This window comes from Clavelina lepadiformis, chromosome 3 (assembly GCF_947623445.1).
Source record: "Clavelina lepadiformis chromosome 3, kaClaLepa1.1, whole genome shotgun sequence".
Taxonomy (NCBI): Eukaryota; Metazoa; Chordata; class Ascidiacea; order Aplousobranchia; family Clavelinidae; genus Clavelina; species Clavelina lepadiformis.
The window spans coordinates 22,324,307-22,351,092 of NC_135242.1; the positions used below are offsets into that span (position 1 = coordinate 22,324,307).

The 26,786-nt window shown below is 39.3% G+C and overlaps 2 protein-coding genes across 3 annotated transcripts; one reads left to right on the top strand and one right to left on the bottom strand.

Annotated features, from left to right (window-relative positions):
- Positions 1-1,874: 1,874 nt before the first annotated feature.
- On the top strand, positions 1,875-18,275 carry LOC143448570 (glypican-5-like). Its single transcript, XM_076948378.1, has 12 exons — positions 1,875-2,509; positions 4,394-4,552; positions 10,532-10,718; positions 11,665-11,836; positions 11,971-12,128; positions 12,283-12,463; positions 13,454-13,502; positions 13,838-14,093; positions 15,890-16,027; positions 16,916-17,036; positions 17,177-17,396; positions 17,497-18,275. Exons 1-12 carry the CDS (start codon positions 2,353-2,355, stop codon positions 17,811-17,813), a joined length of 2,115 nt encoding a protein of 704 aa, XP_076804493.1. The 5' UTR covers positions 1,875-2,352; the 3' UTR covers positions 17,814-18,275.
- Positions 18,276-19,278: 1,003 nt separating this feature from the next.
- Positions 19,279-22,332, bottom strand: LOC143449349 (uncharacterized). 2 transcript variants are annotated; one of them, XM_076949506.1, is made up of 3 exons: positions 20,913-22,332; positions 20,062-20,779; positions 19,279-19,980 (listed from the first exon to the last, which is right to left on the bottom strand). In XM_076949506.1, exons 1-3 carry the CDS (start codon positions 21,674-21,676, stop codon positions 19,459-19,461), a joined length of 2,004 nt encoding a protein of 667 aa, XP_076805621.1. In that variant the 5' UTR covers positions 21,677-22,332; the 3' UTR covers positions 19,279-19,458. The 2 variants fall into 2 exon arrangements, with proteins under 2 accessions (XP_076805621.1, XP_076805620.1); XM_076949505.1 differs by having other exon boundaries at positions 19,279-20,779.
- Between the last annotated feature and the right edge of the window lie 4,454 nt (positions 22,333-26,786).

Genomic DNA, 26,786 nt, shown 5'->3' on the forward strand with positions numbered 1-26,786 from the left:
TTTCTGCGCAGAATTCCTTAAACTTCATTTAAAAGAGCAAGTGCTCGCAGTAATTGAATCTATACATTTAACCCTCGTAAAAGCTAATTTAAAAACAGCCATTAAGCAGGCGCCGCTGCATATAACAGCAATGCCTTTGGTAGTTTTAAACTCAAGTTTTCCAGGTCAGCTTAGCTCAGCACATAAAGAGAAGGTTGCACAGTTACCAAGACGATAAATTTGTTTGTTCTGCGTAAGACCTCGGTACACTCGACGTAACTTCAATACCAAGAACAATGTAGTTGTCGTTATCGTAATTTACTGCCGGGTTTTGTTTGTTCAAACATCTACGATTTTCGATGATTGATGAAATCCACTTGGTGAGTTTCATTGCTATGGCAAGAGCCAGAGAAAGTACGTCTTGAAGGAGTTAGATTTTTGTGTATGTTTGGGTAGATTTTGCAAATCTGCACTCAAAATAGTCGAAATCTTTGGCCTTCAGCATTTGATTTGTGTTCAGCTGTAAAATAGCTGAACACAAAATTCAATAAACAATGTCACACCCGTATGACTTAAACTGGATTTGCGTTCCAGTGTACTTTACACGATACTCAACCGCTAGTTTTGGGCCGTTTTTGAAGGACTTTAACACATCAAGTAGCATAAAGGGTGTGTCAAGCGTCTTCTTTGCAATCGATTACAGCTGGTGTTATCACACTCTGGTTGAAGCGTGTTAATGTTCTTTAGCTTACGGACATTACAGGCTCTGCAAATTCGCTTATTATGTAACACGAGTACAGCTTAATGGAACAGAGGAAATTATTTGACTCAACTCAGCGCGAATGTAGTTGTTCAAGCGAGATCGGAGAATATGTTTCTGTCAAAGGTTTGTCGCTTGCTCGTGTCGGCTACTTTGAAAATGAAGCTGTGAGCGGTGCTTGCAATTTATCCGTAACTGACAGATGAACTACACGTCCGATGGAATTGCGAGCTTTCCAGATCAGACGAATCCTTTCGGTTGTTTCTCAATCTTGCTCCTTGTATTGTATCGAGTCTATTGGATACTTTTGATGATTTTCCTTGGTTGGAAGCTGCTCAGAGAAGTGTTAACAACAAAATTTCCAGGCACTTCGAGAATTGTTTTTCTCCGTAACCGTCCAACACTTCAACTGACGTCGAGATTTCCTACGATTTTGTAGTTTATTTTGCGCAACAAACAACGTCGGTTTTTACAACACTTCGGTGGCTAAATGCTGCTTGAGCCCCACTCGACTACGAATTGGGTGTTTGACCCCGTTCTTGTCTACTTTGCCGTACCCAAGAGCCCGTTTGGGTACACTGCGTTGACCCCGTTTCGATATCTGAAGAGAAGCAGCAGGTTTGTAGATTTGCCCTCGAAGCGAAACGACACCATCAAACCATCGCGTATTTCATTAATTTGGTTTCAAGTAACTAAACAAAACACTGGCTTTGATATTTTGTGATGCTGCTTCCGTTTGACCTTGACATGCCGCCGATGTCTTTTCCCGGAATGCTGCCGCGCTGCTTTCATGTCTGCAAATGACTTCCGATTGAGTTCTTAAAATATTACGCTGTTGGTCTATGAACGAACAAAAGCGTCTGTTTTTGAAAATGTCAAAAAACTTACCATAACTTACCATGAAATTTATGTAGTGTTTCGTTCGAAGCTTTTTTTTACAATTTATGTTCTCCAAAGTAAAAAAGCATTCACCGACGTATGAGTGTTAATTGCACAGGAATGCGCCAAATCAAGCACGGTCTTGCCTGGGAGATGTCTGAAGATTTATTATGACGTCATAGAGCGTAGACGCGATTGTTACGTTTTTTCAAGCGCTCCGTTTTTCACGTTCCTTGCTCCGCGCTCTAACCAGACGCGTTTGATCGCCCAGTCAGGTGTAAAGCAATTGTGCTGGAGTTGACTTGCCATGCGATTAGAACATGACGGGTTTGAGTTCGTTTTGGTGGTTGCTTTTGGCAGATTTAGACTTCGCTTTTTGCAGACCGCTCAAAGCTGTTGTAGAAATGTAGCTGTTGTTATTTGGTTTTGTAAAGTTTAGTTGCAATGTTTAGCTTGTAGAGAGCTGTTTTATTGTGAAAAATAATCTGCAATATAATCCTACAGCCTGCGTAGGCAGTTAAAGGAAAATTGGATAAAAGCTGTCTCTGAAGTCAATTACATCAGCAAAAGGTCAAAAATTACGCTTTTTATAAAAATTACGCTGGACCTGTAGCTTCGTTTTTATCTATTCACCAAACTGAAGTCCAGGCAGTTACATCTTGTAGAAAAGCGCTGGGCACAAAAACTTTATCAGCAATTCATCTTGGTTGTTTCATCGAATGTGATCATACGTCATGAAGAGTGAGTTTGAATGGATTCTTGTTTTTTCTACAATACTGATACCGACGCTAAGCTTCACCTACGGCGGGGAATCATGCGCCGAAGTCCGGCGAACCTTTGTCGTCAAGAAAATCGGGCCCTTGAAAATTGTACCTCATAATCCTATACAAAGTAAGGACGTAACAAAAAATACTCTTAGTGAATTATTGTTTGTTGTATTTGTATTATCGGTTTTGTGTTGGTGATAAATGTCGTTATATTATATTTCGGAGTGTATATCGAATGCTGACCTATTGAGTGTAATGTAAGATCACGGGTTTTAGAAGTGAACAGCGATTTATCAGTTGGAGAGTATTCCAGCATTAAAATCTTATTACAGTAATAGGCCATATTTAAAGGCGTCGTTAAGACAATGCTTTCTTATATCACATTTTTGTTGACCACGCTAAATCTAAGGCGTAGTATTTATCTAGCTATAGCTTAACTCGATCGCTAAATATTAACCTATACCCACGGGCCTTAATGTGTTTGATGGTATGTATGGTTGATCGTTGTGCAAACTCGACTTTAATTTTTACGTTTTTAGGCAGCCGTCCACCACATTAGGCTTTACACAGTGGCCTGAAACTAAACCAATATTTGTTCAAATCTGTGAAAAGCCTCGCTTGATTGCTGGTACCAGATTAGGCCAAGTTGTTTTTATGCGGTTTTTGAACCTGGTTTGCAAATCCCCAATGACCAAAGCATGCCGTTGGAATGACATTTTCTCAAGTCTGGCACCTTTTAAACTGTATTTAATTTTGAAAGGCCGGGTGAGAATTTCCTAAACTTGTCACTTAACATAATTTATCACACAACATAACTCAAGTATCGCCTTCATTTTCCGTGCCATATCCACACTGGGAAAGACTGGATTTGGCATTAATTACAGCAGTAATTCGAGCATAAGCGCGAATTCTAAGAAGTCTCCTCACACTCAAGTCTTATCTAACAGACTATCCTGGTGTAAAGCTTTGACCGACCGTCGCCCTACATTTAAATGATCAGCAATGACCTTGACATTTGTCAAGTTTAACCCAATGAAGTAATTGAAATCGTCGATAGCCTGTGTATCGATGTGGAACTGCTGAATCTGGCGTTTCCAGCGGACAACTTACGGACTGGAATTCCACCACCGATAAAACGCATCGTGACAAAAACGTACCACGACAGGAAATGTTTCAAATAGCAAAACGATTTTAAATATCAAGTGGCAACGTGTCAAACTTCAAAGCAATTAGCCCAGAGCATGTTCAGAACCCTACTGGAAGCTCTGTATTAGTTTGTGTTCAACGTAGAGTATATTTAATAAGGAAAATACCATAGAATAACACTTGATCTGGCAAGAAAACTCACTAACCGAGCTGTTTCGGTCTCACCGCAAAACTATTGTTTGTCTATTGACAATAACCTGCCAAATAGTGTCAGTAAAACGCGATTCAGGGCTTGCTATTTCAGGCCTGGAGTTACGACGTTTATCTCTAAAATCAATAGCACACAAACATCGGCCGCAAACGCCGAATTCCGACCCCTTGCGTGCACCTCAACACGCCAACACGCTTTTTCAAGGTCTTACTTATTTCAGCATCGAGCCCGGATCCCTTTGTTACGTGAAAACCCGGCTGTCCAGTGTAAGGTTCATTGGTCAGTGCTTTTTAAAATGTCCAGAATGTTGCGGCTGAATCACGCAATGTAGTCAAGTTTATTTTGAGGATGAAGCCACTGATTGACGATTGTTGTGATCACATCAAGTAGCGATGTGATTAATGCGATATGTCTTAGCTAGATGGCAAAAAATCTAATTTTGTCATAGTCGCAAAGTATTTTTCCGTGGTTTTATGAAAGGTTAATCTGGTATTCGATTAAATTAACATTAACAGCGCACCGTGCTTCTTCCGGGCCAAAAAATCGACTCCGATTTGCACGGTTAATCGCTTCGCATTATTGCGCAAATGAGATTAAATTCTCCACTTCCGAAGTCTGTAACAACTTCTGATATAACTTTTTCTGCAACAGGCAACCTGCAAGTTTGTTCCAGCGAGCATGCAACTTGCTGCACCCGCAAAATGGAACGGCATTACAGGGAGGCCGCGGAGAGAGAATTCTTTCAGATTGTCAATGAGAGAATGACGCCACTGAAAAGGCTCGTCACCGTATTCACTCGGGATTTTGAAGGTAAGCTTAGAAATAAGTTTAATTTGTGAAATTAATTTCGGAAACCTACATCTGAAATATCATTGGTGCTTACTGGTCTAAATACCGGCTACCCGACAAAGCTGTGTTTTAAAATTTATTAATTCCAGCAAGCTAGCTGGCACTAGTCTTGTTTTCTTGTCATTGTTTACAATTCAATTTTTCATTGTATGCTAGTTAGTATCTTACCATTGGTTTACCATCTTAAAAAAACAGTGTATTTCGTCATAACGAAACATTTTTATCATTTAGGTTAAAATAGTTTAATTGTTAAAACTATTATGGACAGCGTCCAAGATCTAGAATTCTCTCTATAAAGTCTTACGTTCTCATAAGTTCTGTTGTTGGTGGTTTTAATATCTAGTCATTGATCGCGGTAAAGTCACGTAAGGTCTTTGGCATTCTAATTATCGTTCAGATATCATCTCTCTCCAGTTGCCTTGAAAATACTGAATCACATTTCAAGCCGTTTTGTGAGATCTTTGACTGTGTTGGTATGATGCTAGAGTGGACCACCGTTTTATAATAGCTGGTTTATTTACTTAAATCTTGGGTAAGAAGTTTCGTGACGATTTGGACGGGTTATCGGTCGGCACAACGGTGCAGAAAATCTCTTTATTTGTCTTGAAGGTTACGAATTCTGCGCCTCAAATTACTCAGCAAATTAGTCGACAAAACGGTCTTGTTCACTTCCCAGTTTCCGTCACGCTTCATTTACGCCTCAAATTAACCTGTCTCTTATAAAAGTAAACAATCCGTCACGTGATCACGTGTTTTACCCTGATTTTAATGAAATATTTACGATCCGCCGCTCGTGGTTTTGGTAATTAGATTTTTTTCAGCGTTACCCCTCCTAGACGACTCTATCTTCATGATCTATAACCCCAACTAAGTAATTCACTTAATAATCCTGAAATTTGAAGTTGAAAAATTACGGGAAATCTGAATCGGAAGATAAATCGCTCTTTACCTTGAGATGCTGTGTGTCATCACTAATAATAGTTTGAGGAGTTTTGGTAGTTTTTTATCCGTTTCCAAACTGGGGTTTTGGTTGAGTTATTGCGTGTCTTCGTACTTCACCATTTTCTTTTCAAGTTTCATGCCTGCTTTACACATTGACCTTTGAACTTAATCACGTTCTCGAAACTGTCCTCGCTCCACTTTGAAATATATCATAAAATCTATCAACGGAAGCGTTTCACCTTTTCCACAATGGGCTTATTGCAAGGAGGTATGGCGGCGTTGCATGCAAAGACCCATTTTCCCAGAACAAATATTTCGTTTAAGATGATACTTGATGAAATATCACAAACTACACGTCATCAGGAAAGGTGAAGCTTAGAAATGAAGCGGGTTTTTGATCTTGATTTGACATTGAAGTGGGGTTAGTAGGCCGGGGTACGGTTTCTGGGTCCGGGGTTAAGAGCAATGGGCGACAACTACTCTCTGCTGCGTTTCCTGCAAACAGAATTATGGTCGTGGTTTGAAACTGTGCAGACCACCCTGGTTTTAAGAAGGAAAACAGTTTCCTGATGTTAATCGTCCATTTCTATCCCAAGGGGTTTTGATTGAACAGGAAAGGAATTATGAGTTGCTAACTGAAAAGTGTTCGCAAGATTTATTCAAGATGTCAATCAAAAACAAATCTGTGAATTATCTCGCTCGTTATAGAATGGTTGTCAAACCAATTTGGACAATCGCTGACATAGCAGCTGTAACAGCTGCGTCATATCACACTTTCACGCCCAACAGCAGACACAAACAAATCAATAATATCGACCACGAATCGTCAGTATCACACCGGCCATGTCACAGCGTAAAGGTGGTTTTCGGGGTCTCTTTCGTTAGTCAGGCAATCATGATCGAAATAAGACTTTGACCTAATTTGAAACAGTTACCACATCTCCCAGCACAGCGTTTAGCGAAATCTATTTTTCTTTTCTCTCCCGCTCTAACCCTATAAACTTCCTAACAATGTCCGCACATTCTTCGCTGATAATTCTCGCCCCTTATCGTGCCGCTTTTAAGGCCTGCTACCAGGGTCTGTGTTGCTTTGTTGATGGGACTGTTTACACCTGTCAATCAGGGCGCATTGCTAATGTGTTGCGGGAGGGAAGCTTCTGTCTTCTATCCAATGAGAATGTTTTTGCGCGGTACTGTATAGTTATTTTTAAACGGTTTTACGAGCCTACCTCGGTATAGCATGCTTGTCACAGGAAATAAAACTCACAACACTGCAAAGACGTTTACAAAGCGATGCATATAAGCATCGCGATATAACGCGATATAAAGCAAGTCACGAATCTTAGAGCAAATAGCGGTGATGTTTTTTGTAAATTCAAACGGCTTTGTAACAAGCCGAGTAAACATACCATACTAATTCCAAACGTATGATTGAAATGTTTTATTTTTCGTCTCAATACTGCGCACTACAATTTGGTGGAGTGCTTGTATTTGCATAGTGCTCTTTGTATCTGTCAAATATTTTTTAATGTTTATGTTGCTTCACTCTGGTGTGTATTGTTGATATATACGTCTGCGAGAGCTTGTCTGGAAGTTGTTACAAATTGTTCGTTAATTGCTGTTCTGAACCGTTTTGAAGGACTCGGCGGCCATTTGCGTTTGATCTTCGATTGATGTAATGTTCCTCCAAGTATTTACGGTCGTCCGTGTATTTAAGATGACTAAGCAACCGATCCAACAAAATCGTTTGAACCGAATTTATTTTACAGCACCTTCCGTCAATTTTTCGAATATTCGTTTCTGTTGACTCTTACACGGTAAATTTTAGGCCGCGTTTCTTATTGAGAAACGCTTAAAACGTTCTAGATGCGAAAAGGTCAGCCGGAGACCCGTACCTGTTAATTTTCCAGACACCCACAAATTGTACACCTTAAGCCCTGTAAACAGCCCTTGCTCAGACTGATCTCTGCTAGGTAAACCGGCGGTAAACGCTTTCTGACCAAACTCAAAGGAAGTCGATTACTTAAGACCGTTGTGAGCAGATCCGATCTGGTAATACTTTAATAGCCTCAAACTTGGCAGAAATATCGCTTTCAAGACACAGAAGTCGGTAAATTGTATCGGTTGCTCAATCCCGGGCTTATCTACAAAGTAGCTAGGTTTTGTGGTCCTCCAGGTGTCGGAGCATCATGACTTGCGCCCCGTGAAATCCCTTTATTTGACATCTTGTTATTATTTTAAGTGTTTGTTTGAAAATGTTCCCGTCTGACAGCGATAATTGGCAAGCGCCGTAGCCTAGCGTAAAAAATTACGGTTCTCGTTAGGGTTTGTTGACTGCAGTAGCCTCATATAACATGCCCGTACTTTTCAAATGTGTTTAACTTCAAAATTAGACCGCATAACCGTTCTGAAAAATTTTATAGCCGCACTGAAAACAGGATACCTTTGGCTTTGAAATATATAATTTGAATACTTGTAGGTTTCTAAAACGAATCTAAAAGCGTCAAAGACAATTGCTCATTCTACAAAACATTGGTTGTATCATTCTCATGTATCGCAAAACGTTGACAATGTTCGACGATATGGAGGCAAATAACACATTTAAGAAGATGTTATAAGTTTTAAGCTAATCATATATTTGGGTAAATAAGCTTTTATATTAAAATTACTCGCGTTCTACGATTAAGATTGAGCATGTTCGCTTTTAATATCACCAGCTTATTAAGTGTCTTCGCCCACTGCGATAAAGAAAGCAGTGGTTAATGCCCTTCACAATTTCTACGAAAACCAAAGTATATGCTGTCCAAGTGTACGTGCCATAGCACGCATGCCCCTGTCGGCCTAAACGTATGTATCAACGACTAAAGTCTTGTGGTTTTGTGTAATTGTCGCTCAAATTGACCGCATGGTAACCATTTTCTTCACAATGCTATTTTAGAATCCAGTCCAAGACAATATAAGTGGATATTTTCTTCTAGCAAGGCGGTATATCCCCGCCTAACCTCAAATAAAGGTGGTTTTACTCGTGTGCTCTTTGACAAGGCCAGTTTAGCTGTTTCAAACGTCCATTTAAACTTGTGAGTGACAGATTTCAATTAGAATTTTTGTGACTACTATAAATAAACGTTTTATAGCAGTCATTGACATCATATACCACCCAGTTGCCAAGTCAGATCGATGGTTTTGATTGGTGCTTGACGACTTACTCTGCTCAAAATATTATCTAAAAATTGTATGTTTTATATTGGGTCTACAGTATATATTGCCTATTGCGTATACTGTACAACTTAAAACGTTTGTCTAAAAGCTAAGCTTAGACTGTCAAGTGTGAAATTGCTATTCTTGAAGCATTGAAGGAAGGATGAAAATGATTGTAGCGCTGCTGAAAAGTTGTTTACATGTGCGGTAGGCATATTTCAGCGATATAAACGGTGTAAATTACGGTCTTAACTCGTTATCCATGCGATGACCTATAAATTGCTGCATTTGGCCTTCAGGTTTCTCCGATTTCAGCTCACAAAAGCTTAGTAATCGATGGGGAACGCATGTAAGATTGATTTTGGCCCAACTATCAAACTGTGCAATGAAACCGACAAAAATCTCTACTCAGCTCTATCTACAAAATCGCACGCAATCCAGTTTTGCAAACACCGTCGTCGTTCTGATACTAGGCCAAGCGATGCTGACAAGAGGGTATATTTTTGCCGATTTCCCGATCATCTTCATTTCAAACACCGTATCTTAGAGCACGTTGCATCTCGTTTTCAGATAAGACTGGCATATCTCGCCATAGATTATGTCGCAGATTGCTAGCATTTACACGTGTTTAAAAATTTTGGATGGCATCATGTAAAGCGGATACATCATTATTATCGTAGTTTGGCGATCAGTTCCGGAAAATTTAATTCTGCTGTTCTTGTGCCTGGCGTTCGATGTAGGCCACATGCCCTTGCATACATACATGGTCTCTGGTGAAGTTGTTAGAAAATTCACCAGGATAAACCGGATTAAACCTCTGTCTTCTGCAAGGCTCATCAATCATCAGATTAATTTGCATTTCTCCCCCAGCTGTTGCTTCATTACAGGAGCTTCGTTCATAAAACATTGCGTGCTTTGCTCCATAATTGGCAATTGGCAATGCCAAACTATTGGACTCGTTTTGACGTGATATTTTGCTGCACGAAAATGCCAATGAAGCATGCAATTCCTCAACTTCTTATTTATTTTGAAAAAAATGGAGAACCAGGGTTATAAACTTATAATACTATGGCCAAATCCATTATTATCACCATACACTTCTCTTTCCCGTAATGGCGCAGATAAAATTACTTAACCCACTTATGGTGGTCAAGTACTGGTTTAGTTGATAGCAATCAGGGACAAGTGAATTATAGTTACGAACTTGAGTTTACAGAGGCCGCGTTTGTCGTGGCTGGTTTAGACCCTGTTAATCAATTATGTCTAAGATCTTTTGGATCTTACTAAAAATTGTGAATTGACTGTTTGCTGTGCGTAAGGTCTTTGTTTACATGTCGCTTAAAAAATATGTTTTTCACTGAATGCACACAACCACTTGTAGTAGTTTAACATTTCCCGATGTGAAATTGGTATTTTCTTGCCACCTCACTATCTGTAGACGATTTTTTTCGTTTTCGTGTTGTATTTCATGTTACGAGATTAAAGTATCAAATTTTGCTTCGAAATAAACCATTATCGGAAAATTCTTGCAACTGCGAAAGTTGTTGTGCTTTCTGGTGCCCGATGGGAGTGCACAGTGATGCGATGTGATGCGATGTGATGCGATGCACACCAGTTATGTCGTTTGGTCAGATATTTTGGACAACTATATAATCGGTGGTTATTTAATAATTGGTCCTTAATGGTAAATGTGATTTGTTCACCCGCAAAGCTATTTTGACAAGACTTTTTAACGCTACAACTTAAGTCCCCACGTCATAATTATCAATCACTTGTCACAATCGTGCATTACGTTTTCAGCTGACGTCAGAAACGTCGTCTTCGAGTCGCGGAACAACACAATTTTTTTGCTTAGTTCGGCTCTGGCAAAAGCGGACGAAAATATCTTGAACGCGATCGCCGATACACTGTACGGAAACGTCATCATTGCCAAGGACGCAGTAGCCCTTGATGACGTCATCAGAGAAGTCCCCGACGCCATTCGCAGGTGAGAAAACAACTTAAGTTTTTGTCATTTGGACCCGGTGTTAGCGACCTTTTTACCCTCGGAGGAGTGAAATGAATTCTATGCCAAGCATCGGCCATCAAAGGCGGAGTTCTTCGTTACCTGCAGCGTAAAAATCACGATATTCTTCGACTGCTGGCGTCCTCACGGAGATCAAAGCTAATTTGATTCCTAAATTAATCATTTACCTAATTTGAAAACTTTAATTTGTTTAGCGTAATTAACATTCTGTCAGAATTAAAACGTACTCGTGCACCATCCAACGGATATCAAAACTGGTTTGAAATTAAATTATTCGAGGTGCAAGCGGACAGTTTTTCGGATGGATCTTTTTAATACCAACTGTCGATTAAGTTTAGTCGCTTTGTTTTAGTTGCCCTGCGGCAATGCAACGTGCGGTTTGCCGATAAAGTTTGTTATTTTTCTCGCTCTCTCATGCGTATTAGGGTGGGCTAATTGTGATTGATGAAATACGGGGATTTATCGATTATTCGATTTTAACTGTATTTTCGATTTTCAATCAAACATTCTCAGCAACTTTGTGATTTTAGTCAAAGTTGGTTCATGTCTTTGTGTTTGTTTTCTTCGTATTGCTTTGATCTCTGGCGCTGGGAAGCCGAAATACTCAGGTAGAAGTAGAAAAAAATTTATTTCGATAAAATATACATCAACGTGCCACAAATCATTTCAATTACCCGTGAAAAAGTAAAGATTCAAAAAAAATATATTACGGGATACCGAATACCACTGCTTTATGCACGATGTGAAGCAAGAATATTTCCCGTAACGCGGTTTTGACAAAATTACCTGACAGAACAGGAACTATGATGGCGGTCGGGTTTAACGTTTGCTTTAGAAAATAAAAACCCGAGTTGTGGTATAATTACCTAAGTAATTAATTATCATCCATTTTCGACATTTGTTTCAGATTTTTCGACGAACTTTTTCTGCTTAAATTTGAACAGCATACCTCGCAGCCCTTGAACATAGAACAACGGCAGTGCGTACGAAGGTTTTCATTTGATCACTATCAGTATCTTTCTTCAGTGATGAAGAAGTCGCTCTTGGACTCACTGCGAAAGGCATCACTTTTCGTCCGGGTATTTCACCGCCTTTGTTGGTTTTGTAGCAAACAAAGTTAAAGAGACAGTCTCTCTTGTTTGATCACTAATTCTTATAAGTTCTATAGGTATACATATATTCTTTAAGTCATATGTTAATTTGCTTTTTCCAGGCCCTCGAATCAGCAAACAACGCCTTAAGTATTTCTGAAGACGCTTTGGTGAGCGAGGAATGCAAGAGGGCGCTTGTGAAGATGGAATATTGCGCGCATTGTTATGGGCTCACTCTTCTTAAACCGTGCCAGGGCTTGTGCACCAACATAGTTAGAGGGTAAAATCAGTTTATCTGCTGCTGAAAGTTTAGTGTGTTCCCTGCGTTTATCAGCCGTTAGCAGGCTGGAACTTCGATTAATGGATGCTCCAAGCACCCCGGGTCAATGGGCTTACAACAGAGCTTTCTTTACCTTGAAGTACTTTACTTTCAGATGTCTAGTCGGCCTCACAGAGATGGATGTGTTCTGGAAACATTTCGTGTTTGGTCTAACGATGTTGGGACGAAGCATCGAAGAAGGACGAAATGATCTTCAGTCGATCCTGCTAAGAGACGTTTCCATGATAATTGACGAGGGGACGAGAACTAAATTACCGAACAATCTCGTTGCCGAGGTAAGCGCCATTCGATTATAAAGTTAATTTATGACTGCTTATGGGGTGTTTTGCTCTTAACCTCAATTTTGAAATAATATACAAGCTCGTTACGCTTGACTAGCAAAGCGGAAAATATTATTAGAACGCGCTGGGTGTCCAAGTGTGAAATTATTTCAGAAATTTACACTTCTGCTTACGCAGTTCCAAATGCATCCTCTCGCACAGTGTGATAATTGAACACAGCTTTACAACCTTCGGCCTATTGTCCCCCTGAACAAACGCGTGGGACTTACTGCCCACGAATGCAGGATCGGGTTTCACGCTTTTAGGCTATTTCGCTCAAGATGCTACTTCATCTTTATATAACACAGTTTAGTGTGTGTGTGTGTGTGTGTGTGTTCCGTCTCCATGTTGAACTCTGCCTTCATACGAATGGTTAAAATTAACAAAAATTAAAAATCTTGATTTACGGCTTTAAAAAGCAGAAAACGACCCTGAAAATGGCTTTCATAGTTCTAGCTGTAGTTGAATTATTTGACCCAGCACTAGCACTACCCAGCACTTGATGAAAGTTGGTTCCTTTTTTCGATCCACTAATGGTGCATATTTTCACGACTCGCTTAGAAAACCGTCCATCGGCACTCGTTTTTTAAATGTCCAGATTTAATGTGTTCCCGACCTAACAGTTGTCAACGATTCTATTCACGGTCACGTACCTGTCATTGTAGGTGAATAACGTTAAATCCGTCAAGCTTTCGACGCCGTGTTTAGCGTTGCTATACTCACACGTCATAGGGCAAAATAGGCTTTATAGTGAAAGCTGGCTACTGGTTGCTATACTACCATCAATGACACCTTCGTATTTTGTGCGCTGAGTTTTTAGCACTGGGAATTTCTTGGTAAACTTTCACACGTCGCAGTGGAATAAGATACCGATGTACATAGAATGCTATTGTGGAAGGATTTTTTTGGATCTGTGATTGTTTTGATTTTAACTTTCTTCTTTAGATCAATTATTCCTGCCAGTTGAACTCACACCGATCGAAGCGAACAACTCGTGAGTTAAAATGTGGTTTCTTTTATTTATAAAGCTGTCAAAATTCTGGGCCATTTAACCAATTAATTGATATTTGATGGATTAAGCTGGTCCGGTTTAATTTCCTTTTTACCGAAATTTTATAAATTATGAATGAATACTTTCCATAAACAAATCAGAGAAGACTTTCGACTCACATAGAGTTTTCTATTTTCTGTTCAAAACTTTTTTATGGTATGTTATCTAAATTAGACACCGTAAAAGTTGTTAGCATTTTCACGTCAATTTCATTTTTTCGTCCGCGTTGAATTTCCACCAACATTTCCATTTGATTTTGCGAAAAAATTCAATATTAGGCAAGGGGAAATCCCGAAGACGAAAACGCGGTCGGCGCGGACGGCGAAACAGAAATGTCGATTCGTTTGATCCGAGACGAGAGTTTCTCCCTCCTCACAAGATCCTCAAAGCCGATGTTCTTCCGATGGTCGACACGAGCAGGAAGAGGAGGAAAGATAAACGAAGAAACAAGGGAAGAGAGGGAAGAGTGCTCATAGAAGAGGTAGAAGTGGACAACGAGAGGATGCGACCGGACTTAAAGTCTTCAATGTTAAGGTACTGAGTTTGAATAAGTAAACGATTCATTTTAGTTGAATCTTTGCTGTGCTGTTTACAAAATGAGTTACAAAAATCAATTTCCCGGTGTCGACTTTAAGGAAATTATGCTGCAAGAACGAACGCAATACATTGACGCAATTACCGGAGCGTCGCTTGCTACTAACCAAGTAACTTTCGAAAACTAGCACTGTTCTGAGTTACAGTAAATTTCAAAATTTGTTTCGTTGAAAACTTATTCCTCTTTCGTCATTGCAAGTCTCTGCCTGATAAATAAATGAGCTTTCGATTGATCTCCGAAGTTTCCTAATCACTGCTCTTTAACGACTAGTTATTAATTGCAACGTTTGCGATTATGAAAATTTTTTTTTATCAAAACAACTTGCGCACCCGTAGTTTCCTGAAAGTGATGCAGTTGTATTTAAACGCCACAAATAAGCGCTTGTCAATCCAAACAATAGGTAATGTCACGTCACAATGCGTGGTGAAATTTGTAAATCAACTTTCGACAGCTTTTCTTTCAACGAGTGATCGTTGTCTTGACGTTAGCGACCTTTTTAACGTGAGACTTAGGGCAAGGCCAGCTTCAATAACAAGGGTTTTCTTTCTGGGCTGAGCGAAGCGCATGAAGGTTTTGATAAACTTTGGTCAATCGAGCTTGGACAAAATGACGTCAGCGTTAACTTACGAGGCTTAAAAATTTGAAGTTTCAATCAAGTTTACGGTCGGCGCCAAAGTTCTTTCTTAACCGTGTCCACGTCAAAAAGAAAACGCCGCAAAGCTCTGATTTACTACACAAACGGTCGCTTTACCATGTCAGTAGTTCATTAGCTGCCTCGGTCGAATTTCTCCATCTCCTCTGTAATACTAAACGCCCTTGCGACCTTTAAGGTTCAAACGGAATTGAATATCGCTGCAACCCTGCTTTTATTTGCAATCTGATGACTCTTGAAAATTCCGACGCATTTCACGGCACGTCCGGTTGCTGTGACGGTTTCGTCATAATCGCTTGTTTTTTTCAATTAATTAGACTCCAATCCATCGTTTTAAAACGGTCACACGGTGTCGGTGTCATTCGTTCTTGGCTTCTGGAATCGTTTTGCGATCAGACTAGGTTCTAAATCTCATTAGCCAGAGATATTAGACGCGAAAGCGCGTGTTTTTTCTTGAAACGCGCAAGTTCAAAGTGTCGCGTTACAGCTGTGTGAGGCGCCGCGTACGGCTCAACCGAGGTTAATTAACTGATTGTGTTAATAACTAACAGACAGGTTAGTGAGATCGTCGCTGATATGTGGAGGTCAGGCGGATATTGAATTACCAGGCTGTTCTATGAAGCACACAACTTGCACAACATACTAAAAGCTGCTGCTTATCGAGCATCGGATGGTCTTACTTTAAATACACTTCATTTCCGAAGCAATGTCAGGAATTTCCGTTGCGTTGGAATATCTAATCAGTCGTACAGTCACACGAGCCCATACTTTTCAAAAGTATTTTCCGTTTGTAAGATTACAGGGTGTTAGGTGACCGACTAGCTTAAGCTAGATCCATGTCATTGTGAAGTGTGTTGACTGCTAACTCACTTTAAAGGTAATTGGATGTTCCTGATATTATCTGGCCTTTCGTCGCGCATGCAACGCGGTATTAAGCCAACGTGAAGGTTCTGGGTTTTCCTTTTCTGTCTAGATTCTAGAACATAAACCTTATAGGCTAAAGTGATTGACAGAAGCAAGAACGCCAAAACACATAATTATCTCTTCACATTCGAGACTTACTTCCCTCGATTATATTTACAGATTCGTGTCTGCAATGAATCTATCTCTCGATTTCTTTGCCCAATTTCCTGATGGAATCTGCAACACACGAGAAGACATTTCGCTCTCTGTCGCCCACGAGCGGGAAGCATGCTGGGACGGCGAAGTCATGAACACCAGGTAGGCAGCTGTAGTGTTTTTAAGTTAAGCCGCAGTTGCAACCACTATGTTTATACCAAATTGTATCGATTCGTTGTTGCTTTCAAGGCCCAGACTATATCCATTCATTTTTTCCACCCAATTAAACAATCAGTCATAATTATTGATTTCAGCCGCGCCCAGGTATTTTCTGACAATGTCGGTATTTTGCATCGATCGCGCACTTCAATCGACCAGTGAATTGAGATTAATCGTTTCATGCGTATTACGTCCTTAATTTATTGTTGTCGTCATAAGCGGTTATGTACGATAAAAAGTAAATGCGCGTTGTCAAGAGATCGCGTGAGCAGTGATTTACATTTTCTTTGAAACGTTTAGTCATCCTGATGTAGAGTGAATTTATAAATCTGTAATATGTAATCGTTTCCCTTCACAAGTAAAATTAAACTAATTCGGGGCTAAGAGAGCTCTAACATATACCGCTACGCTTTGACAGGCAGAATCTCTAAATCTTGATTCTATAAGAAGGAAGGAACATTTTATCGTGCGTGTGATCTTGTTTGAAGTTCGCTGCGTCTGTTTGTGTTTTTCGTGCAGTCGGTCTTGTTATTTCAGCGCGTTGTTCGTTTGTCAAAATGTCATGACTTCGGTATTTTTCGGTGAAAAATGACCCCGCTCATAGGGTCCTTTTACCGCCGACAATGCACTTTGTTGCTGGCCACCGGGAAACTTAAGTCCCGCGAGTGTCGTGTTACCTGTTGCCGAGAAGCGTGCGGTTTTGTAAACGTGCGCCGTGCGATCAACAAGCTGACTTTGTTGCCGTACACGTTGTTAACATATACATACCAAATTGCATTAGCTCTGATGTAAGTTATACTGTACTTCATACAAATTGTATCACTGTTTCAGCTACGATAAGCCAATCTCTGAACTTGGATTAGAAGGTCAGTTGGGGAATTCTGAAGTGTCCGTCAGTGGTGTTGGGCTCGAAGTTCAAAATGTTATTGAGGACTTAAGAATGACGTCGAAGGTACTGGTAACCAGAAAAAAAGTAGAAAAAGCCATTATGGAAACATGTGCAATTATTAGCTTATTAATAATAATAACATATTAATAACCAACTTTAGTTAAAAACGTTTGCATTAAATTGTACAATCATTAATGTTTCAGCTGCTGATAGAAGAAACAAACTACCATGACGTCCCTGTCGTGCTGTACGAGTCACCTTACTTCATTGACCAATCAGACGACAGAGAGGTCACCAGTGTGATTGACTTCGACAAGGAACAACCTTGTGGCGACGATGAAGATTCTTGCGGAGATGTAGGATCTGGGGAAAGAAGCGGAGACGGAAAAGAGGAAAACGCAATGCCCGATACTCAAAAAACTGGTAAAATTTCCAAACGTTTTATGTGCAGCATTACCATTATGCAAAGTGTGTCCGGAATAATTCTCAGGATTAAGCTTTAAACCGTTCATGCACTGTTAAGACGCGGCAGATGACCGGAATAAAGACCGCTCTCGAATGAAAGAGAAGTCAGAGGAGATTATAAAACCAAATATTCTGGATGCGACGTTGTTCTTGGATGACAAATTGACATCTTCAACAACCACCTCTGAACCAGCTGACTCCAATCCGAACAGGTCTGGAAGCTCAATACAGGGAGCTGGGAGCGGATCACGGAGCGCGGGACAAAAATATAACGGAGGAAATTCCGCTCAGGGTTTCATTGCAAAGGGCTTGTCAGCGTGGACATTATTATTCCATTTAAGTTTTGTTTTTATAATTCGGCAGTTGGCGCTATAATTTAAAAGTGTTTCGCATGATGCCGGTAATCATGTGATCACTGTTTCGTGTCGAAGTAAACGCAAGTCGAGGTGTCGGGCTCCACAAACCTGGCTAAACACAATTTAAGTGAACCGTAGTGCGCACGGTTGTCGAACAATGTTGACTTTGATTTTGTTTGATTTGCGAGAACGTGAAGCGTGAAATTAGCGGCATCCAGGGAGCTTGTCATATGTCTGCTATAAAAATGCAAAACTTCTTTGGTGTTGTTATAAAGACGTGGCTTCAGACAGTATTTTTGTCCTTACGTGAAGATATTTATGTCGACTTCGGCGTTTGTGGTTTTTTTTATTTTTTTGTCTTTCATTGTAAATTTGTTGTTTTTCTTCTTGTATATAAAGTTCTATCTATATCGTTACCAATGTCTGAAGTCGAAAACCTTCAATCTATTTACAAATATAACGGAAATTTGTCCAGTTGAAACTTTGTCACAGAGTGAAAAGCGACAGACAGCATAAAATAGACAAGATGTTCATGCTATACTAAATTAAGCCAAGAAGTTCGTCGTCGTTCGAGCCGGTTATTATTCAGCCATCCAGGTCGGATGTCGGTGCACGTGTCGATTAGTTAATACGTCGTGCTGTAATCCAAAACTAGCAGGCCATGCAGCATCCTATAAGACGTTTTGGTAGGTAGAGCAACTGGATCTAGCGCTGGACTGGATGGTTTGTTGTTTGTTTCTCCGCGGCATACAAACGGTGGTATTTGCCACTTTTCATTTGTACAGAGTGGAAATGTCCGACGCCGGTTCTCGGACGGTTATAAGCGGTATCCGGCAATCATGAGCAGCAAATGTCCGGTCTCGTGGAGGCCGACGTCGGTGATGAAATTGCAAAGTTTTTAACAACTTTCTTGCCACTCTGCGTTCCCAGTTATTACCCGTCCATGTCTATGCGCATATATAGCAATACGTTTGCATAAAGTACAGCAATATATATAAATATATATACTGTATATATGTGTGTGTGTTTACATGTATAAATAGCACAGTCCTTATATACCCAAAAGCGAAAGTACTACACTCTGGCAACTCCAAGTGACTATTATCAGAATCTTGAGTTCTGTTTATTTTAGACTGGCCAATTTTCTACTGTCTTAGCACGAACTGTCCTAATTTTAGCGATTTTATTTCCGCCATCGAAATGCTGTAAACACGATTGTTGGTTTCGATTTTAGCGTTGATGAACTTACGTAAACGACATTTTTGGAAGAGTGGCAGAAAATAAATTCTCTTGTTTGCATATCAAACCAACTCGTATAGTATTATAGTATCTGATTTGGAATCTGGCCATGATTTCTAAATTGGCTTAAAGCGTGATGTGACAATATTTCCCTCAAAGCTTCCTTGCATATAAAATCTTAAAACACAATTTTTCTAAACTCGTAAACTATGCTTTGCATGGAAGCGCGTTCTACAACTTCCAAATAGGGATATCGCGTTTATTTACAGAATTCCTAGAAATTTTGGAAGCAATCACATGGTACACATATGGAAAAACGAAAGAAATATACGTAACATATATTTATAACTTTTGTTGTCAAAACTTTGCAAATGCCGAAAGCAAAATTTTTGGTGAAAATGATCACTTTGCGTTGAGCTTCAACTTCAACTAAAATTCGGAAGAATTTCCTCATCAATTTTTTCCATCACAGACTCCAACATCCTGTTAGCTCCGATGTCAATCACCACCGAGTTAAAAACAGAATCGTCCAACTTCATGGAAGAGACTTTGTTTTCAGTCTGGTTTCTTCTCCTATCTACAGGAGAGTGGAAGACGCTGGGCTGGTCCGATATGGACATCTCAGCTGCAGAAGGTGCGCCAGTCACGTCGGTGCTTGAGCTCTTTTTTCTTGGGTTGTACAACGGCAGGGTCGGGAGCGACGACAGCCGTCTTCTGCCTTGGTAGGCGAGCCTCTGGAAACACAAGATGGTCGCATCGCAACAAGAAGGTATCCCGGTCTTACTTAATGCACTCCTTAGGAGGTATTTTACGTCATTTTGAAAATCGACGTTTCTGTGGTTGTATATGAAGAAATTCCAAAGGCTGTTAGACAATAGGAAGATAGCGGAAACAAACTCAACGTCTAAGAAGGCGGCGGCCGAATTGATATTGACCTGGCGAGGCAACTGAAGCAGTAAGGTAGGGAAAAAGTTAGAGATAATCAAAAGGACAAAGACAGGCAACACACTGAGCGAAAATACCCCGACCATCAATGCTAGGGTCCGCGTAATTCTAACTTCCATCAGTCGAGCGCGATTCTCGGCGTCCGTGGAAAGCTCTTTTCGAAACCGGGAAAGCCTTTTGCTGGCACGGGAGGTAGCAATGCTTAAAACCCACAGGGCCAGTAAGGGGATACCAAAAGCAACCGGGAGCAAAATCAGAGCAAGCCTGCCAACGATTGTGACCATAAACCAAAGTATAATGCGGACTCGCAAGAACGAAACATAGAGCGGCAAACTTGCAAAAGTTGCTGCCAATAGCCAGGCGACAATACTGGCCCATAAAGCAACTTTTTTAGTCTGGGCCTTGTAGTAGGTCAAAGGTCGGTATATGGCGACTAGCCTATCACAGCCAGCTGCAGTAAGCGTGTAAAGTGAAACGAAAAGCGACACTGCGGTGACAAATCCCACAAATTGAAGGTAGCCGTGCGCTAAGTGGATTTCGAATTTGTCGGCCCCTCTGATTAACTTTTCAGGTTCCAGCGGTTCCATTGTTAGTCTTTCCAAGTTGTATATGCAAGTGGGCAGCACTATGACGCCAACAATCAGATCGGCGATCGCCAAAGATAACCTGAAAATTACGTAGCTGTTCCTATTATGATCCGACATTCTCAGCAGAACAATGATCACCATGACATTGACGAAGGTTATCGCTATTGACAGGATGACGCAAACAGCCATGATGAAGCCAATGCTGACACGACACCTGAAACAAAACATTCAGCTGTTGACTATGTCTTTCACTTCTTTGAGTAATTGCTTAGTGATTGATTTAATTGATTTAAATGCTCGCTGCTTAATGCTGATACCTAAATCTACCGTAATCATTTTGCACTTACTCTGTTGAAAAGGTGGTCCACCTTGATATTGGATATTTTCTTAGAGAGTCGCCACTAAATCCTTGCCACCTCACGTCACAAAATGGAACAGAAACACTGGATATTTCATAGAAGTTGTCGCCTTGTTTTCCTGTGACTTCATATTGAGCCATCTGCATGCAAGCAGCCAGAAGTTCATCTAAACTGAAATGAGTTATTTGGATTTTTTTAATAAGGACGTTCCATTGTGGTCGAATGTTGCTGCTGTTGGTAGGTTTGCTTTTAACAGGAGATGAGGTCACTAGATTCTGAGGCGTTACCGGTGTCATCGCTGCAAGTCTTGGCTGATCACGTTCTTCTGCTAATTTTACGATGTTTTTTACTTCTTTAAAGCAACGTTCGATATAACCCTCGTAGTTACAAAAGTGTTCATAAACAGTCACTGTGAAAGAAGTAAAAGCAAAAAGTCGTCTTTGGCATTCCTCCTTAAACTGTGGGCAGTTCCACGTCCTTAAGGTGTCGAGATAACTCGTCAAGGGAAAGTAAAAATTTGCCCAAGACCTTTCGAATTCTTCAACTGTACTTTTGCAGCATTCGAGTTTCTTGGCTTGACTACTGAATCGATGTCCACGGACAAATTGACACTGGTTTATCTTCGAAGTTAGATTGTTACTGGCCTCTTGACTATGAAACGACTGGTGATTTTCGGAATCATTGAATGCTTGATCCTGTGCATTTGTAATAACACCATGCAGCAGCATAAACAACATGTATTCCAAGAACATTTCGATTTTTTTTAGGTTTATCGTCACCTTGCGCTAAACCTAAACATGAATGGCAAAAAGGAATGAGTTACCATCAATCACCATCTTTTTGTTGAAAAGCCAGCGAACTTTCAAGACAGGAGTGTTTGCTTGTTTTTAAACTTAGACCGGGAACTTAGATGGAGTTCAACATAAGAATATATTTGCTCTTTTCGTGAGTTGTGAAAGATAACTCAAAGAATTTTATTTTTATATTTTTTAATTTTACATTGATATTTTTTAATTAAATGCCCACATCTTTTCGAGTTATCTGTTGCTGTATATGGTCACTTGATGAACAATCTACTATTTTGACCTCACCAAACGCACAACATGAGTTAATGAGAAAATTTGAGACCTCGAATCTGCTTTAGATACTGAAAAAGCTCACAGTTAGTTGAACAAGGCAGTCTGGGTTGTGGTCAAGCAAATTCTAGCCTTATACATAAAGCAGGAAAGATTTTAATCTCGCACAAGTACGGAATGACAACTGCATGATGCCACAAAAATACTTTCTAAAATTAGAAAATACAATTTGAAAATCGTGATTAAGTTGCTGACAAATATTCGAGCAAAAGGCACGTGCAATCGCCTGCTTACTGACCGCTATTGTTTATAATCAGAGCGATAAAATTTTACCGAGGCAGATACAAGTATGCTATTGCTATTCATCCTCAATTAGGCTTGTTGTTAAATGTAGTTAAGCACTTAAAAACGTTTAGTGCCAAAATTCCAAAATAGAAAAGTAAAAGATTTGTAGATGATTGCCATTGTATATTATCATCTTTACCATAACTCGTTGTACGCACGCATGGGTCGTGTCATCTTTTACTGCCAAAAGTTAGAATTTTCCCAATTTGGACAAGTGCATTAAGAATTCCATTTAACTGCAGTTGATTTGAATGTAAGTTACATAGTCGCAAATTATGCAAATTGCGAACGCTAATTTCTTACATCTAATTGTTCGACGATTTGCTTACTATATAAATAGTTGCTTTTCTGACGTAAGTTCTTTGTTTTCCATGTTTTCAAAAAAAATGAAGTTCGTGTTGTTATGTAATGTATATTGTGAGTTGACGTAATATTCGCCATTTGTGAATTTGCAATAAGCGCGCCCTCGGGTAGGTACAAAGTTAACGTTCAGTTGAACACGGAAAACTGTATTGGTTTAGAGAATGCCCCATTTATGACAGCTGCAGTGGTTGTCATGTCGTGTTTCAGAAGGCGCAGTTTAATTATGGACATGGATTTACCCTGAAAATGACATGACGACCGCGTGGAAGGGCCTTTGATGCTTTATATAATGACCATATATAGGCCCTGTGTGTAAAATGGCGGGTTGGAAATGATTGAAATAAGTGCAACAAAATGTTCTTGTTTGAAATGCAAGAAAATATATTTACAACACGGTGAATGATTACCTAAACACACAGTGACGAAACGATTGAGCAGCGATCGAGGTCAAATATTCCTCTTCATGTCGAATTATCTAGTTGTCATTTTTTCAGATATGCTGTGGGTAATCAATTTAGGGCGATCAATGGCATGACTGACGGCATGAGTGCAATTCAAATTGTCTTCATGCAGCTTCGTAAGCAATTGTTAAAAATTGCATTGCTCTGATAATATTTGCTTTGTTAAAGAATTTTATTTTGCGTGTTAGGTCTCTAGCATGAGAAGTCTGAAGTGTTAAAGGATTTCAACTCCAATCTACTGTCATTAACGACATATTAAGTGTTCAAATTGGCAATAATTAGTACCATATCCACACATTACAACAGATCAGGATTGTCTTTCACAAATGTGATCGCTGTCAGTGATGGCCCGCTTAATAATATAGCCCCGGTGGTTGATCGCCTTTCTTTAACCTTTTTAATAGCGATATTTCTGCAGAAGATGCAGTGAAAAACAATGAAGTTTGTTTCACACTTTCAGAAAATGCAGTTGGCTACAAATATTGTCAAGATCGAATGTATGACCTTGAGTTGCTTTTATGCGCTAGAGTAACCTTGACTGATAAGCTGGTAAAGGTCACAGATGACGAAGAAAAGAAGGTCGTCTTGAATGCTCTTTTTACTGGTCTTCCTGGTAAGAAAGGTAATCCCTCATCCCACGGTTTTTATCCTGCTCCTCTCGATCTCGAGCTTGTTTGGATGATAGATTTCTTCGAGTTATCTTATGTTGTTCCGCTCAGTATCTTATGTTGTTCCGCTCAGTATCTTATGTTGTTCCGTTCAGAAGTAAAAAAATTCTTTCAATTTATTCAGGTCAATGTTTGGGGAGGGATTGATTTAAATCAGTACGAAACCCTTCAGTTTAAACTTGAAATGTTGATTTTTTTTAATTTAAAGACAAATATACCACAGTATTTAGTGCTGAAAATGAAGATATGTTTAAAGGCATGTTATAACAAATTTGGTACGTGGTATTCAGTTGTTTCAGTTTTATCATTAACACTTTTGTTTCATGACATTGCAAACGTTACTCTGTAGGCTTGCCTCGTTTGAATTTGGAAGCAGAGGCTCTGGCATACATAGTATAGGCCTATATGTAAACTATGTACTTATAATCTGAAATCGTTCGAATGAAGTTTTATGACCGGTTGATTTAAACTATTATTTTGCTTATTATTTTTTCTTTTTGTGTTGATTAACGAACCTTTTCTGATAAAATTTTCCAAATTTAAAGAACGATATGTCGATGATGCATAACGCATCATAACCAAGTTATGTAAATGCTTCTACATCTACCTATACGCTGTATGAGATAAATAATCTTTGCCTACATCAGTGTTATAAATATCCATTTTTCCATTTACTCAATACTTTGAGTTTATGCTTTAATCTCTTTATCTATTTAAACTAAATAAATGTTACGGTTAAGCATTCAAAAGGTACTGTAAGTCGACTTCATATTACCACAATGCATTTATGTTATTTGCGATTGAAGTGGGTTTTAGAAGAGTCCTCGCCTGCAAAAATCTATTTCAATGAAGAATTTTTATCTAAATCAAACAGTTTTGACAATTTTATACGAAATTGGAAGGCATTGCAGAATTTTGTTATAGTTTCTGAGACAAATTTTGAAAGTTTTTTGAGAACATTTGTTTAACAAGAAAGTTCATATCTTCATCAACGAAGACTCTGGATACGTCATAGAAAGAAACGTAGAAGCGAATCAGTAGATCAGAAAATCTTTATTACGCAGAAAATTCAACTGACTTGAAAGAAATGAATACAAAGACAAAAGCTGATGCGTTTGACATTGATCAGCTCAAACAAAGATGGTTGAATCGGTACGTTGAGGTCTTTTCCAAATAGCTTAGACTATTACGTTATACGTCAATCTTTAAGATGACTGATGCTTGCGAATTATGATACAAAGGAGTAGATAACAAGACTACCCCGTCAGCACATACAGTATATTCTGAAGTTTGAAGCGTAAAGTGATGAGTTATATCGCTTGCATTGCTGCTGGCACTCTGCCGCCATCCCCTGGCAGAGTAAATTCGTCAAATTCTTTAGATCTATTCGTGATTAATGTCTCTGACGCCACTTAAATTTGTTTTGGATTATATAATCGCGCATTTAGCGATTGCGTAATGGATTTTGTTCCAGCATTACGTCACTTCAGTGTGTCAGAGACACACTAGCATTTTGTCAATATGGAACTCGAATTTAACCAGAAAAGTTCACGCGCTTTAGATATCGCTGCAGAAAACCATCAAAGCAAAACAAACAACCTCAGTCGTAACTTTGTGCTACGTTTGCTTTTCTTTAATCTTAAAATTTTGAAATAAATAAATCTTAAAAATTATTCTTAAAAAGCTTTCGATAGATGAGAGGAGTCCGGCAAATATTATAATTCAGTTGGCCTAAATTAAATTGGTATCAATTGGCTGCAACCTGTGACCAACCTGAAATTTAATATGTGAAAATTTATCCACAAAACCGCATCTTTAATTTAACCGAGGTAGTGACGAGGAATACTTAATTGAGGTGCTTCTTCTAGCGGCCATTACATTTTCAATTTTGGAAAGTTTTTTCAATGCTAATTTAGGCGATGCACAGTAGCATTTTTTCTTATAAACCAGAGGTATCCATATAATGCATTGAAACCATTACACTTTAAAAATTTTAAAAGTACGGACGAGTATGATTTTTTGAATAACATAACATAGCCATAGCCTAGACATAACTAGGACATAGCCTAGCATTTGTGACACGTTCTACAGGAGTGATTTTTCCATAAAATCTTTTTTCAACGTGTAACCAGTGTGGCAAGAAAGTAAATATAAAATACAAAATAAGAACGCCATTACTTGTACAATACTGTTAATGAGATGTTGAGACGAAAAGGTTAACCAGGTAGCAGCTGGTCGCAAAAAATAACAAAGTGAATCTTCGTGTCGAAATGAGAAATGTATGTGATTAACGTTATGGCGCAAAATCGAGCTATAACCGGCGTAGTGGCAAGGAAATCATTAATAAGAAAATAATACCGTTAAGGACGGGAAATGTACTGAATGTATGAAACGGTTTTGTGTGCAGTCATGTACCATCCTAAAATTGAATTACATTGGTATAGAGTTGAAACTGGCAGCGTTAATAACCGTGTTAACCAAAATACGTTTTTGCTACGACCAAAGTGCGGACTGCCTCGTCAAATCGGAAACCTCGTGATTGATATATTTGTCTCCATAATTGCTCTACCAACTTTTAAAATTTTAGCATTATGGTATTAAATGAAAACAAAAAAAGTAACATACAAGTAGCAATAAATGTTCTAGTTTGGGTATGTCTCCGTATATAAGATTCTCTGTATATATTAAATATTTGTACGCGTGGTGATTTGAAGCTCCGCCTAGCCAAATACAGGCTACTAGATTTAAACAAGGGTTCTAAATTTATCTGTGATGAAAGGGTGGATATCCGCCTATTGTAATTGCCAACTGTACTTGTTAATATGAGTTTGGTATTATCCCAACATAAGGAATGAATACTGCATTAAAGCACCTGTATTTTATTATTTTGGTATCCTGGTAAATTCTTGCTTTTCGCTTTATTTCCACCTAACTGTATTGTAATTTAAA

Coding starts and splice junctions, on each gene's coding strand:
- LOC143448570 (XM_076948378.1), top strand. CDS start 2,353: ATGAAGAGTGAGTTTGAATGGATTCTTGTTTTTTCTACAATACTGATA. Junction 2,510..4,393: donor ACCTCATAATCCTATACAAA/GTAAGGACGTAA, acceptor TTTCTGCAACAG/GCAACCTGCAAGTTTGTTCC. Junction 11,837..11,970: donor AGGCATCACTTTTCGTCCGG/GTATTTCACCGC, acceptor TGCTTTTTCCAG/GCCCTCGAATCAGCAAACAA.
- LOC143449349 (XM_076949505.1), bottom strand. CDS start 21,676: ATGTTCTTGGAATACATGTTGTTTATGCTGCTGCATGGTGTTATTACA. Junction 20,780..20,912: donor TGGACCACCTTTTCAACAGA/GTAAGTGCAAAA, acceptor GTTTTGTTTCAG/GTGTCGTGTCAGCATTGGCT.